Raw genomic sequence first — 16,905 nt, 5'->3', positions numbered from 1 at the left:
ATGAGGAAAGGACAGTTTCTTTAATAAATGGTGTTGGAAAAACTGGCTATCCACATGCAAAAAGAGTGAAACTGGAGCCTTACCTCACACCATATAAAAAGTCAACTCAAAATTAAAGACTTAAATATAAAACCTGAAAATGTAAAACTACTAGAAGAAAACAAGAAAAATGCTCAACAACATTGGTCTGGGCAATGATTATTTGGCATATGACCCAAAAGCACAGGTAACAAAAGCAAAAATAGACAAATGGGATGGCATCAAAATAAAAAGCATCTGCACAGCTAAAGAAACAATCAACAGAATGAAGAGACAATCCACAGAATAGGAGAAAACATTTGCAAGCCATACATCTGTTAAGGGGTTAATATCCAAAATATATAAGGAAAACAACTCAATAGCAAGAAAACAAATAACTTGTAAGAAAATCAAACAACTCAAGAGCAAGAAAACAACCCAATTTTTTAAAAATAGGCAAAGGACCTGAACAGACATCTCAAAAGAAGACACACAAATGGTGAATACACAAAAAAATGCTCAGCATCACTAATCATTAGGAAAATGCAAATCAAAACCACAATGAGATATCATCTCATACCTGTTAAAATGACTTATCAAAAAAAGATGAATGATAACAAGTGTTGGTGAAGATGTACAGAAAAGGGGACTCTTGAACACTGTTGGTGGGAACAAAAATTAGTAGCCATTATGAAAAATGGTATGGAGGCTCCTCAAAAAACATGTGCTCCATTAATACCACTTCTGGGTATATATCCAAAGGAAATAAAATCATATGTTCAAGGGATATCTACACTCCCACATTCATTGCAGCATTATTCACAATAGCCAAAATATGGAATAAATCTAAATGTCCACGAATGGATAAATGAATAAATATTGTATATATACACAACAGAACATTATACAGCCTTAAAAAAGAAGGAAATCCTGTCATTTTCAACAACATGGATGAACCTGAGGACACCATGCAAAGTGAAATAAGTCAGGCACAGAAAGATACTGCATGATTTATATGTGGAGTCTACAAAAGTCAAACTCATAGAAGTAGAGAGTAGAATGATAGCTACGGGGGGTGGGGGCGGAGGTACATTGATCAAAGGGTACAATGATTCAGATAGACAGGAGGCATAGGCTTGAGATCTATTGCACAGCACTGTGACTACAGTCAATAATAACATATTGTATATTTCAAAGTAACTAAGAGTAAATTTCAAATGTCTCACCATAAAAAATGATATGTAATCGAAGTGATGAATGTTAATTAGATTGAGTTCATCATTCCACATTGTATACATATATCAAAACATTACATTGTACCCTATAAATACATACAATGTATGATTTGTCAATTAAAAATAATATATTTTTTAAAAGTCTCCTCTTCCATGTTGGAAGCCTACACACGGTATTCAAATTTTAAAAAGCCTGTTTGAGCATATTATTTCCAAAACATATAAAATAATATGGTCACCTATAAAAAGTAGGAACAGAGATGGGAAGAAATAATATTGTCACCTATAAAAAGTAGGAAGATGGGAAGAGATGGAACACAAGACTGCTGTTTCTTTTTATAAGCCTTGCAAAACTAGTTAATATTTTGAATTATTTACATGTACTACCTTAATTTAAAAAATTAAAATTAAATTTAAAATTAATTGTCAGTGGGAAAGAAACAGAATAGCATAATAAACTGGGAAAATAAGTAGAATTTTACAGCTACAAGGGACCTCTTATTCTACGCATGAAGAAACAGGTTTTAAATAATTACAAGACCTGTCCAAGTTTTCACATCCAATCAGTAATAGTACTGGAACTGAAACGATAGTCTCCTGATGTTTGCACAAATATCAAAGCAGAAATGAATAAAGACTCAGAAGTGGTAAAGTACAGGTTACATTCTCAAAGTTAGTAAAATAAGATTTTTTAAAAAAGACCTATGGGACAATGCTAGATTTCATCTTGTATATAATAGAAAGACATTTCAAGGTATTTAATATTGTCCTTTGAATTATCTATTGCACCTGAAATCCCTATTAGCTATTTTTCCACAGCAAACTACTCCAAACCTATATACCTCTAGAACAGTGGTTCTCAAGTGGAGGGCTTGTTAAAACAGATTGCCTCTTATCCCGAGATTCTAATTCAGCAGGTAATTTGCATTTCTAACAAGTTCCCAGGTGATCGTGATGCTGCTGGTCCATGGAACACACTTTGAGAACCACTGCTCTAGAACAATGTGTTCCACAAGTTATTAATAAGTGTTCCTAAAAAGAGAATTTCAAGGCCAAAATTTCAGAAAACACTGCATACTATAATCCTATCTTTAAGTTCCATCTTTAAGATGCCCATTAGCAATATTAAAGGTTCTAAGAAATACTTACAGTAACTGCTTAAGTTTGTTTGACCTGGCCTTTCCCAAACATTTTTTTCCTCCATAGATAACCTGTTAACATTTCAAAGTTTGAGAAATATTGCTCTAGAAATTTTTATGCGATCTAAACCTAAGGTTGTAGGGATAATTACATGAAATACTGCATTTTCAAGGTTTAGCACGCAAGTGCTTAATTAGATACTGATTGCTGTTAACTCCTACCTGACAAATAAAGCATTTCACTAAATATTCTTTGGTCAAAAAAAAAAAAAAAGTAAGACCCAGAACAACTTCACTTCAATTTTACGGGAAATAAGGCTGAACTCCAAATGTCAGGTTTCTCCACCCCGATGGGGTTCCTCCTTTGACATCTGAAAATAATGTGAAGAAAAATGATTGCCTTAAAGAGTTTTTAGGCACTGTACCTCTGGGTACAGACTAAAATATAATAAAGAAAATTAAAATGACTTAAAATAATTAACATATTTGACCTGTCAAAAAATTGATGTACTTCAGTTTTATAATTACTATTTTTATATTGAAATTTAGCTGGAATTGTTTCATTCTTCCAAATGGGGAAACTTTTTGCAGTACAAAATATGAATACTAGTGATTTTAGTTCTAAGATAACACTCCTTCCCATTTCAACCAACTAAACAAGGTACATACATAGATTTTTTTAAAGCATACATTATCTGTGACATACAAGGTATAGTTATAAACGTCTATATAATGCTTTTTAGTTATTATTTTAATTTCTCAGAGGCAATACTATGAACTTGGTTATGCCACTTTAACCTCTCTGGTTCTGTTTCTCATCTGTAAAATGAAGGAGATGGGCTACATGATCCCTAAACTCTCTTCCAAGTCTAAGTAACTGTGACTCAGTGGTGGATAACAGATTTGCCCTTCCTTTAGGTGGTCAAATTTGTGATCAACATTATCCCTAAAAACAGCTTTAGAGGCGTTAGCCTATTATCCTGGCAGAAAGTGGGATTGACTGGCCCACATAAAAATAAATGATAAATCTGACTTTACCAAATAAAGACCTAGATTTTTAAAAATAACAAACACATGCATTTAACACTTGTAAGAGAACCATTTTAATAAAGGCAATCAGTATTAAAAGCCTTAGTCCTAAATAATTTATTTCAATTGTTTTTAGTACCAGATAACATTGGACCAATTGGGGGAAATAACTCAATTCCACAGAACCTCTTTTTAAGGTCTTTCATTACTGAAAATACAATGGTAAACTCTTTTAAAATGTTTTTTTACAACACCCTGGAATGAGAGCCTGTCAACTTTTCATGGTGGATATTCAAAAAGAATTAGTAAAGCAGGATTTATGAAGGAAGGAAACACAATTGTTCTAAAACAAAACCTGGCGTCACAGCTCTGTTCAACCTCCTCAAGTTTTAGGAAGCAGAAAATAAAGACAAGAAAAAGAATGGATTTCCCAGAGCAGTGATCTTTGTTCAGAAATGCAAAACAGAATAAACATTATCAAAAACCACTTATTTCCTTTTTCCCATTTCTATTTGAAGCATTATAATACAGACTTTAAAAAAAGAAAAACAGTACTTTGCTCTAAAATATATCATAGTGGCACAGAAATACTGACGGTTGTTTGTTGTTGTTTTTTGACTAATGATACTTGCAGTGCCTGATCAGTTTACAGACAAGGGATGGGCAAAGGAGAAATAAAGACCAGAACATTCTTCTTTGTTTTGAAGCACTGGAAAGACCCATTTACTTAGACTTCTAAATAAACTTTAATTCTCTAACCATAACCCCAACTACAGACTGAATATAAATTTAAATATAAAATTCAATGAAGACTCTACTTTCTGTATCATTTAGGATTATATATTAAGAATTCTTGGAAAACATCTCTAAGCCTAGTGCTACTTTTTAAAACAAAAACTAACCAAAAGAAAATGTATTATTTCAACAGCATCTTTAATTTTCAAACATGCCACGCAATTGGTTTTATGTCTTAGAAATCACCTATGAGGGAAGTTAGTTTTATGAATTCACAAGTGGGAAAACAGAGATCCAGAAAATTACTAATTTCAGCCAAGGACTCAGGAATGTGTTTCATTCCTAAATTTGGGGGCGTGTATTATCTACCCACTTCACACTGACAATGAAGAAACAACCAGAATATTACCCTGTATAAAACAGGAAGTGAACAATGAAAAAGATGTAATATACACCCTTCTTACAGACATCATTCCAACAGTGACTATCAGAATTTAGTAAACAAGTACTTTGGAAACACAATTGATAGTAAATAAGTAAACACAATACTGTATTGTTATTGGTCACCTTCACCAAATAGCCCTAATGTAGTATATTCCAAAGTAATTAGTAATAATAAAAAATTCCATTTATCCTTTTTATCAATTAGAAACAGTAGTACACAAGATATTATGGTTTATAGATACTGAGTTAACACTATGAGTATTAAGGTTAATTTCAAAATGTGTTGTTTGGTATGTTTTAAACTTGATGAGGAAAGTTTATAATTTGCATTACATTTTAAAAACTGGGAATTAGTCAACCTAAGTGTATTTAATCAGTAGGGTTTAATTATAAAGGAGTCTAGGAGTTATCACCAAAATATTAATAAACAATGACCAAGGAATGAAGTTACTGAAGTTGGCCTCAGTGTAGGGATTCTTAACCTGCGGCCTGAAGATGCCTGTAAACTCCCTGCAAATCATTGCAAAATTGTGTTATGTGTGAGCAGGGAGAGAAGCAATAGTTTTAAATATTTTAAAAGGATTTCATGACAGGAAGAAGCTTAAGAACCACTGCTTTACAGGACAGAGCATGCAGCCATCAAAATAAAATCATGTTTAAAGATATGAGTGTCAATCAAAATAAATAGTTTTGGCCAGGATGTGGTAAAAATTTATAAAAACAATAAAGATCTAGAAGTAAAGCAGATGCTCGATTGTGTATAATGGTATTCAAAAATCCTCACAATATTTTTCAAGAATCAGTTATCAGTGTCAAAAAGTATGTATTCTACATTCCTGGTTGAGGCTAGCTAGATTTACTTGTCCACCTTTTGTTTAGCCGCCTACAAAAATTCTAAGAATTAGAAGAACTATTCACTATAACGACTGTACTAGAATATTCATGTAGGGAACTAACCAGTTAATAAGTAATTAAATATCGTTTGGTGGTTATCCTAAACCTTTCTCCATATAATCTTTTACTGGAAAACACTATAGCCACTGCTTTTATACACCTGATTTTAAACATCACGTTTTACCACAAATCCTCAATGAGTATCATTATTTGGCAGATTTAAATATCATCAGGATATTGCATAGGATCAGCACTGCTATATTTGGGATGTCATTCCTCTAAATGCTTGATCCTACAAACTTACCATTCAATGTGATGCTCACATCTTTGCTCTGAACAAGAGACATACTACATACTTTGGAGTCAAGTCAAAATCAGCATGAAATAAATGTGTGCAAGATGACAGTGTTTCCTAGAACCAATATTAATCAAGATAATCAAAAAAGAGTACTAAGTTAGAGAAGTACATTCATCATTTATGGAAAGCCTACTGTGTTTCAGGAAGAGGACGCAAGAATAAGTAAGACACAGTTCTTGCCCAACTAGACTATAAGAGCTCCTCCAGAAAGGAATCATGTCTTGAGTCCTGCTGATGCAAAAGGTAGATTCTCATTATGCATTTACATTAAAAGATCGAATGAATGAATGGATGGGCTTGAGATGCTTAGAAAGTAAAGTTGTGAGTACCTGGTGACCAACTAGATATAAGAGGCTGGAGATATGAGTTAAAGCCTGAAGGACTGACTAAATGGTGACACCATTAATAGAGATAAGGACCTCAGAAGGATGAAAACCAGAAATATGATTTTAGTTTGGAGCACACAGAGTTTGAGATGCTTATAGAATTAACAGACATAACCAACAGGCAATTGGAAATACCATTCAGGAGCTCATATAAGAGTTGGGAGATATAGATAGCGATGACAACAGTAGTAGAAGCTCTGGGAGTGATAAAAATACCAAGAAAAAATATAAAGCAGACAAGACCAAAAAGAGAACCTTAAAACAAATATTTATGCAAAGTACAAAAGATCAGTAAATAACTTGCCATCAGGTAAACCAACTGGGAGAGTTTCTCCACATGGATTCTATGAGTAGCAATCAGTGTGCTCTTAAATAGCAATGTAAAAAAATCATATAGGTTACATATCTATGGCTAGCACACAATTTGAATTCCTTGGGGATACCCCTGATTTCAAATATTTTATCCTACTGTCCCCATAAGTGAAGAAATACACTGAAATTCAGTGTTCCAGTTACACTTTCCAGACCATCCCTTGGACCTCTAAATGACATAAAACTCCTTTCTTACATTATACTCTGACCTCAGTTTCCTCATTTGGAAAATAAGACAATACCAGCAAATATTTCATAGGGTTACTGTAAAGACTAAATGAGTTCATGGGAGTGAAGTGCTCTGAATATTAACTGCAATCGTTATTTTTCATTCCCTACTCCACCATAAAAATATGTACTAGTTGTACAGCAGAAAATTGATCACCACATGGCTATCATATCACTACCCATTCCAAATATTTCCCAAAAATAAATTTCAAATAATATGTCCATATATCTCATTTCTCAGGCTGTATGCAGACTTTCGGTCATCTCTACAAATTTTATATTGTAACAGGAATTAAGTACTTATACCATCATAAAGAGCCAAGAAAAATATCTATGTCACTGCTAGTCATTTCGAACTTTAGTTCTGGAAAACTCTTCTTCCAACTATCAAAGTGGTGAACAAACTCTTTATATTTTCTTTTGTGCCTATATATGATTTGCCTTTAAAAACATACAAAGTAGAGCTCTAAGGTACCTAAAATCAGACACTTGATAGTGCTTTCAAATAGTGACTACTTTTAAATGTTCCAGAACTCTGTCTGCATCAAGTTCGTTGGTTGTACTACCTTACCACCAAATACTTACAGCTTTTCTTCCAAACTATAAGTAGTTATCTAAAATCCTCAGTTCCCAAGCTCATCCCATAACATCACTTTTCATCTGTTCCAACACCATAAATTTCTACTATATAGTAACACATATTTTTCTTGGCCCTTTATTATTGTACAGGTACTGAATTCCTCTTACAATATAAAATTTGTAGTGATGATCAAAAGTTTATAGGTTCCATCTCTAAACCTATCCAGTGTGAATTTCCCAATGCTAAACTCTCTTTTGCTCCTTATCCCTGAAAATTTAAATACCTGTAACAGAAAAATGCTAAATAAATTGCATTCCACTTACTCATTGATTTCGAGAACCTGAAGCCCTGTCATGTAACGAAACCAAACAAATTTAACTTTATCAAGCAAACATTTCAAATAGAATTTTGATTACCATTTTTTTCATATGGACCAACAGATATGAACTGGCAATTAATTCACCTTAGCCTATTTCTTCATCTGTAAAATGCACTAGCTTGCACTATTCTTTAAATTCTCTTCCAACTCCAACTCTATGATTCTGTCTTAAAGTCAATTCATTCAGTCTACTATCAACTGTACCCAGAGCATTTTGTTAGATTCCAAAAGTTCAGAAATCACAGGTTTCTAAGTTCTAGATAAGGCTGCATACACCAAAGGAAACTCTAGTTAAGTGTGAAGTTCTTACTAAAATAAACTACTTCTAGAAATAAATAAAACCTTCCTTGGAAGAGATTAAAAATAAAATACCAGACAAACTATGAAGAACAAAAAAGCTTACAACATATGGTATGGTAGTAAAAGCACAGGACTGCAAGTCAAGGAGCTGCTGCTGGTAGCAGCTCTGCCAAAAGCTGTTATTTTAGGCAAAATGTAACCTCTGGCATCTTTCCTCATCTGAGAAACAATGGGATTGGACTTGATAATCTCAAGGATCCCTGCAAATCAAAATGATACTAAAGTCTCCTTCAATTAAAAACCCCACAATTGATACAAAATTTCCCAAAATGTAGTCAGAAATGTTACTACACACAATTGACACCACTGGCTTCAGCCAATGCTAAATGAAATAAAGGAATCTAGGTTATGCATTCTTGTGGGAAAATAAAAAGCAGAGGATTTGGGGGCCCATACGGCTTTTTAGTGGTCTGATGTTTGAGTAGACACTCCTTTTCATTTGCTTCTGAGTCTCTATGATTAGTCCTTCATACCATAAAATAATCATATTGAGTGACCAACATAAACTTTAAGCCACAACTGTTCTCAAATGAGAAAAAATTTAAAAGAGTGCTCAGAAAACACAGATTCTTTCCCTGAATTTGTTTTTTTTTGTTTTTAAAAGATGACCGGTAAGGGGATCTTAACCCTTGACTTGGTGTTGACAGCACCACACTCAGCCAGTGAGCGAACCGGCCATCCCTATGTGGGATCCGAACCCGGGGCCTTGGTGTTATCAGCACCGCACTCTCCCGAGTGAGCCACGGGCCGGCCCCTTTCCCTGAATTTGAATAGGACCTTTCCTAAAACATTAATGTAACATTATAATATGATTATGTTGCTATGAATTCTCAACTATGTAGATTACTCACTTTTTAGATTCTCAGCAAAATTTTAATCCAAGTTAGCTTCCTCCTGCTACCCACAATACTTCTCAGCCACTTCCTTCTACCATTAGTAAGTTTATTTTAGTATTAGCCTAAGTAAAACACAATCAGGCAAATAAGTTTACAAAAACATTATATAATGCATCCCAAGTAAAATGTTTGGAACATTAAACATTTTGGGATAATATAATGAACATTCTGTTTCCATGGATAAACTGTATCTAAACTTTCTACCAGAGAACTATGAACACAGTTTATTTTGTCTCGAGACCACACATTCTAATCAAATAGAATTTCATACTGTATCTATCTCGAGTTATCACATGAATTTTAAAACCATGTATTTAAGCCATTATACACATCAGATCATTTATTATTCGTTTATAAAATGAATTTTATAAGCACATAAATTAAAAACTTTTCTGTTACAGTAAACCTCTTATTGTCACTGTGAGGGGATCCTTAAAAAATAATACCAAGTCCTATTGCTAAAGTCCTTTTTGATTTATTCATCAAACCAGTGAAGTTTTGACACTGGGTAAGATTACTTTGTAACTTTCTATTCATATTTTAGAGGAAAAAAAAGTGAACATATCCACCCCACTCTATTCTTCAAGATAAAAGTTGTTTCTCCAAATACAACAGATCAATTGACTTGATAATTTTTTTAGGCAATTATTGATCTTTTTATTTCACAGAGCACAATCTGATATTTCTTTTTGGTTTTTTTTTTTTTTAAAAATGGTACCTTGGATTATGAAGCTACAGATGCTGACTCTCACGCAAAAACTTTTTAAAGCTATTACTGTTTCATTTTTTAGTCTAAGGAACATCAAACTAACTACATTTACGGTTCTTGTCAATTTTCAAATTTCATTCATTTTTTTCATGATTCCAAATCCATTTGAGATTCTAGGATAAAACATGAGAATGCTCATTACATATTGAAAATTATGAAAAATCTAATAAATTTACTAAATTTACTCAAATGCAAATGTTTACACCATAAAATTTCCTATATATTCTGTAGATGTAAGAAGTTTATTCATTTATATGATTCTGCAAATATATACTATGTGTTTGACTTAATCACATTCCAGAGGTTGGATTTAGGGGATGTTTTTAAAGTGCTGAGAGTTTAGTGTTTATTTTTGTAATCCAACAACTTTATCCAAAAATGCAGAAAATTTTTCTGGCTGGCCAGGAGGGTAACATTTCAGTGTTGATAAGTCCATTGACTGTAACAGCCCAGGAAGCGTGCTAAAACAAAAGAAGAAAAATATTAGGTAATACGGGAGAAAATTCCATAATTCATCTGCTGCCTACTTGATGACTGAATCTAACTTCCAAGAACACAGTGATGCTTCTTAAACTGTACATGTGAATTTTTATGTATTTTAATATTATAGGTATATATACTAATATTATTAAAGCAATACAAAGAGTACTATAAAAAGTCAATGTGAACTCAACAGATACTTTAACTCTTATGTCAAGTGAAATATTTCAGAAATGTTATTTTATGAAAAATGTCTTCACGTGACTTTGTAATACTTCCGAGGACTGGGCAGATATAAATTGAAGCAAAACTAATTTATGAAAACAGAACAAATAAAACCAAAAGTAACAGCTGCAAGACAAGGAAATAAGCTGGGGAAACTACTAGACCACGCATGAAGATTGTGATATAACTTTTTTTTGCCGGTAATTTACTATCATAAATCCATATATTATTTAGCAATATACAATAACCATGCATACTGGAAATAAGGTTCTAAACCACAACATAAAACTATTACTTCAGAAATTTATTTAAAACAGCCACTTAAATAGAACAGAAATACCACCATCCAGCCTAACTTCTGGGAAAATAAATTAGTTACCTAAAATGAAAATACAACCAATTAAATGAAAATACAACCAATTATTGATTCTTACTGCTTTCATGTGTGACTTTAAATTAATATAAGAAAAAGACTTCTAGAACTGTAAAGAATGAATAAATTGGAGACTTGTACAATTTCCTTTTCAGCTTGAGTAAAAAGTCAGGATGTGTTTATGAAATATTTTCCCTTTTCTAACATACTAACATAAAATCAAAGCTGATTTAGCATTCAGAATGAAAATACTCATCAAAAGTATCTAGAAAAATTGACTTGCATAAACCAGTTAGGAAGATGAGAGTTTCTTTAAAAAATGGTTTTAACCCCTAACAATCTCAACTACCCAAGGGCAGATATGCCCATTATCTGAAGCATACATAACTTTAATTATCTAGCTTCTTCCCTGACTCACAATATTTCAAGACTGACTTCTATATTACTGAGCCACCCTGACATTCCCTCTTCTCCATCATTATAGGGATGAGGACACCACCAATTTTATTCTAAAACAATCAATCAATGAATCTGTCTCCCCTCAATAAGAACAGGAATCTTTGTCTATTTTTTTCACTGATGTATACCAAGTGTCTAGAACAATGCCTGGGACATAGTAGGTGCTCAATTAAGTATTTAATGAATGAACAAGTATTTACTAGGTGCCTAAGACATAGCAATAAAACTAAAAGAAAACCTTATTATGTTCTAGCCAGTTTCTTCTATGGTTTTTTTATTTTAAAACTCATTTCAATTTACTATAATATAAAAATATGTATTTCATAATACTTCTGTGAGATACTTACTTTTTAAAACATCAAATTAGTATAGGTTGTAAAGTCAAACAATTGGTAATTACTGACCTGGCCCTTTGGCAAGCTTCTACTGTCTCAAGGAAGAACTAAAAGAAAACACACCTGCAATTTTCTTCATTCTTCTATTGTGAGGTTGATCAGTTCTTGCTGAATTCTAATATACTTTTAGAAAATAATACTCCTTACCATAAAGTAATTCCTCTGCTTAAAATGCTCCAATGGCTTCTCATTAAACAGAATAAAATCAGACCTCTTACATGAGCTATCCCCGCCCAGCCTCATCTTATACTACACGCTCCCATGCTCACTATGCTTCTACCGCACTAACCTTTCCTCTGTTGCTCAAGCACACCACACTCCAAGTTCATTCTTAACGCAGGACTTTTACAACTGCTGTTCCCTCTAGTCTCTAGAACCTCACATGACTGGCTCTTCCATGTAATTCAGGTCTCAGCTCATGTATCATGTACTCTGTCAAGCCTTCCATGACAATCCTATCTAATTAGCCTTCACTCCAGCTATCACATCTCCGTATTACTTTCTTTGTAGCACATTTCATCATGTGAAATTATCTTGATCATTTATGTGTGAACTTATTTACTGTCAATCTTCCACTATTAGAATGTAAGTACCATGAAGGCAAGGATTTTACCTCATGTTTAGCACTGTATCCACAACACTTAAAACAGTGCCATGGGCCAGCCTGTGGCTCACTCGGGAGAGTGTGGTGCTGATAACACCAAGGCCATGGGTTTGGATCCCATATAGTGATGGCCGGTTAGCTCACTGGGTGAGCATGGTGCTGACAAAACCAAGTCAAGGATTAAGATCCCTTTACCGGTCATCTTAAAAAAAAAATAACAGTTCCTGATACATATTAGGTAAAGTTGAATAAATGAATGAGTAAACTTTTAATTTAGGGATTCCAATGTACTTACTTGAGGCAAAATTAACTAAAACAAACAAATGCCATCCTTGAATAATGAGATTCTAAATAATGAACTCAAAATTAGATTCTTGGAGACTTGCACGCCAGATGAACACACACCCTCTCAGATATTGACATGCAAAGAAATAGCCACAGATACAGAAAGAAATCCAACATAGAGACCACAAAGTGATAAACAAGCAAATGAGAGGGTTTCATAGGTGAGAAAAATCAAAGTATGTTTGATAAGTGGGAGTCGGTAAGATGCAGGAGACAGATGGATTAGGAAGATGGGTAAGAACAGCTAAGAAGGAATTAAGAGATCAAAAAATCAGTCTCTAGTATACCTGCAGGTACAGTAGAAGAGATGCCCCTCTTTGTGTAGCTGCTTTGCCAATTCCAGCTGATGATTGTTCATCAACTTTTCATTTATAACTACCACAAGTGGCTTTCCTTTTTCCAGAGTCTCCAAACAGCTTCCTGCACCTACAAAAATAAAACTTGTTAATACAATTTTTAAAAAGTCAAGGTGCTCCACCAAGCTTTACAGCTAGAACTCAAAAAAGTCGACAGAATTACAGATCAGGCTTTTCAATTATACATTCAAAATGACAAAAGTATAGTTATCAGTTACTCTCTAATAAGTAGTACACATGTGACTTGAAAATTACATTACTTTATCACTGTCGAAGATATTATGGTCTATGATTCAGTGCCATGCCACTTGTTCTCTAATAGTATCCCCTGGGTATGGCCTTGAATCCATATAAGATTCAGGCTCAACATACTGTATGTGAAACTATACTTCTATTCAAACACAAGTAGAAAAAGCAAGCCTACAAATAGTGACAGGTACCAATAAAGAAAAACTGACCACTCCTTATGAGTCAACCTGTAAGGTGCCATCCCCAAAGCAGTCAAAAGTAGATCTCCATGAATATGCATATATACAATATCAGGACCAATTCAATTTTGAAATTTAAAATCACCTAAATACTTTAAATGGAATCAAGGAGACTGATGAGTAAATAAATCCTTTTTGGGTATGCTATGCTAGGGTAGTAAAGAACACAAACTCTAGTACCAGACTGTAATCTGTCCACCATTTATTGGCTGTACAAAATAATTTCTGTCTCAGTTTCCTTATCTGTAAAATGAAGATACTAATAGCATTTAGTTCTTAGGATTGTTTGGGAGAATTAAACAAGTTAAAATACACAAAGCATGCAAAGCAGTGTCAAAAGCCCTGTTATACATTTTAAATTGATTTTTCTCTCCTCAAACTAGACTTTTTACAAATCAAGAAACATCTTCCTCATAGCAGCCAAAACTGCAATGCTCCCCAAAGCAGTTCTTCAGAAGGTACCGGGAGTCTAGCTAACCAGACCATCAGGCTGATTCTGTGAAGAACAGGCAATGATTTACACAATACGTGATTATGTTGAAGAGTATTTTTGACTGCGTTCATTCCACTCACATTTAATAGAAATGTAAAAAATCTTTCAAAGCCAATTTCTCCATGACCAATCCAATCAATTAGCAGGCTGAACATTCCTTCCCCTCTAAGCCCAAGTACTAACTTCAACTTGATAATTCGTTACACGTCACTGGGCAAATCAGGGTTTCTTATTGTAAAGCTGGGATACAATGATTAATTTCCCATCCTTCACTCATACAGAAATACCAAACTCTCTCCAACAAAGTTCTCAATTGTCATATTCAAACAACTATTATATATAAAAGGGCTACTACAGTAAGTTACTCCAGTGATTTTGTTTTACCTTGAAAAGGTCCAAGTGTTAGTTGTTTACCTGTTTATCAAAGACCAAAGCTTGAGATTCTAAGGCACTTTACCTGCGTGACTAATAACAAGATCTGCTTTCTGAAGGTCTTCTTTTAAGGAATCCTTGTACCTGTAAACATCCAGAGTAAATGACTCAGTACTGAATGGTTCGGGTACCACAGTTCCTCTACCAATTTGGAGGATAAGTCGGTTGTAACCAAGACTCTTTATTATCTGAAACAGGAAATAAGAAAGAGAGCCTTTTAAACCGGCTACTATAAAAACAGCAGGAACAACAAACCCTACGGTCGGTGTCTTCGGACTGCAGCACCCCCGTGGCCAATTTCAGTTCGTTTTCAAAACTAACCCTTTTTCCCGTCCCGGGCCCAACAAGGCACCTCACTAGCCCTAATGAATGTAAGCGACCCAGCTCGCCGAGTCGGGGAAGACTAGTCCCGCTCACACCAGGAAGACTGTGAAAAGGCGCCGCAGACTAGGGGGGAACCAAACATCAGCGTCGTTCTGCCTCACGGGGTGCGGCTGCGAGACCCGCGAGCCCTGAGGAGAGGACGGGCTGAGACGGCGCCCAGACGGTGCGGGCGGCGGCACCTGAGGGAAAGTGGGAGCCGGAGGAGGGCCCAGCCCGGTGCGGGCGGCGGCACCTGAGGGAAAGTGGGAGCCGGAGGAGGGCCCAGCCCGGTGCGGGCGGCGGCACCTGAGGGAAAGTGCCGGGGTTTTTTTCCCGAGAACTGCTGTCAGGCAAAGTTCCCGAGGCTAGCAGTCTGACTCACGGCGACGACGTTAACCGCCGCCACCCGCCTCCCGCCTCCCCCACTCACTTGCAGACTGTCATGCGCTGACACACACGCAACGAGGTCGTCGAAGCTGGTGGTCCCTACAGTAACGAATACGCACTTCATCGCGCGGGCTCCGTTAAGTACGAATCGCACGGGCCGGATGTGACCTAATGAGACCACGGGGGCTGCGGCGGACGCACTGTGTGGAAAGGCGGAAATCGGCCATGGCCGCCAGGGGGCGGAGGAATTGAGCTGTGTCTCCGTTGAATTGGGTCATGGCCACTAGGGGGCGGGCGGATTGAGCTGTGTCTGTTGAAGTCGGCCATGGCCGCCAGGGGGCGGAGGGACTGAGCTGTGTCTCTGTTGGCGTGGGGCCAAAGACTACTAAGAGCCTGTGTGCCTGCCCCTCTTCTAAACCCTTGGCGTGGGGGACCTCATGAGGCCTTCACCATAAAAGGGTGAGGAATTGCCAAATGTAATTTATTTTTTCAAAACTGGTGGTTAAAAACATAAAAAACACAAAATCTAGCACCCTCTCCCGAGCACTGTGTTGTCATCATTGTCTGGGTACCACAAATCTTTTAATGAGAGAAAAATTTGGGGTTCTTTATTTGCTACCTGGTTTTGCCAAAATACATTTGAGTGATGATTTTACTTGAGTCTGCTAATGGGAAATGAAAAAGTGCCTTTTGAAATCACTCTTTATCGTGGGCTCTTCTGTTGTTCTCAGGAAGCCAGGGCCCTGCAAGAGAGATGCAGACAGTTAATCTCCATTAGCAAACAAGCATTACTTGTATATGTAAAACAGAAGTGATAAGGCCTGAAACCTAGATCTGTAATCTATGGGAACCCTTCCATTGAATCATTTAAAATGTAAGATTATACATCAGCATGATAAAATACAAGCAAACTACACTTAGGGGGGTACAGAAGAGGTGATTTCTCAAAACTCCCCTTCTTTCTTCTACCACTGTCATACTATTAAGATCACTACCCACTCTATCTCTAGCTAATGTTTTTGCATTTCCTACTCAAAGTCTCACTCTAGCTCATGTTTATGCTTTGCCCTATCGGGATATATACAAAAGAGAAGCTGTGAGAAGAAATCCATTTAAGGAGGAAAAAAATTGGAAGTGACCTGGGCCTAGAACCTAGGCTGAGAAGACTATTAGGCCTGTTTCTACAGCATGTTTCTTTCAAATCTTGTAGCTTGGGCAATTGTCATTTTGAGGAGTGATATGCTGCTATCCCTCTCTTGATACCAAATTTCACAAATTAATGATACAGTGAAACTATAGTTTAATAACAATAAATATAGAAAGGTCATGATTGAATATTAAAACATAAGTACAATCATATTTCCTGTCCAATAAGAGGAATAAAATATGAGTATTTATAGAAATATAAAGACAAAGACATTCAAAAATCTTACCTGTCCTGAAAAAATCCAGGATTTATGATTTCTACACATGAATCAGAGACAATGCCTCAGTTGCTCTGAATTATACCACAAAGCACAATAAGCTGCAGAAAGCATTTATCTGTAGGTTAAAAAAGAAATACATTAACTATTAAAATATAACAGTTTACAAAACAACTTCCAGCTGAAATATTCAAAGAAGTATAATTGAAAGGGACCTTAGCCAGAAAAACAACCATCTTTGGGGTAACTAAGACCAAGC

At 35.4% G+C, this 16,905-nt stretch overlaps 1 protein-coding gene across 1 annotated transcript in view; it reads right to left on the bottom strand.

Moving 5' to 3' along the window:
- Positions 1 to 15,389, bottom strand: part of ALG13 (ALG13, UDP-N-acetylglucosaminyltransferase subunit) — an 82,277-nt gene extending 66,888 nt beyond the window's left edge. Inside the window, 3 exon segments of the mRNA XM_008577917.1 lie at positions 12,991 to 13,129; positions 14,498 to 14,660; positions 15,266 to 15,389. Coding sequence (XP_008576139.1) covers positions 12,991 to 13,129; positions 14,498 to 14,660; positions 15,266 to 15,346 — 383 coding nt within the window. The 5' untranslated portion in view covers positions 15,347 to 15,389.
- Between the last annotated feature and the right edge of the window lie 1,516 nt (positions 15,390 to 16,905).

The sequence above is a fragment of the Galeopterus variegatus genome, unplaced genomic scaffold (genome assembly GCF_000696425.1).
Source record: "Galeopterus variegatus unplaced genomic scaffold, G_variegatus-3.0.2 Scaffold1599, whole genome shotgun sequence".
NCBI classification, from domain to species: Eukaryota; Metazoa; Chordata; class Mammalia; order Dermoptera; family Cynocephalidae; genus Galeopterus; species Galeopterus variegatus.
The sequence above is the reverse complement of the archived record's forward strand: the minus strand, read 5'-3'. Positions and strand labels throughout refer to the sequence as shown.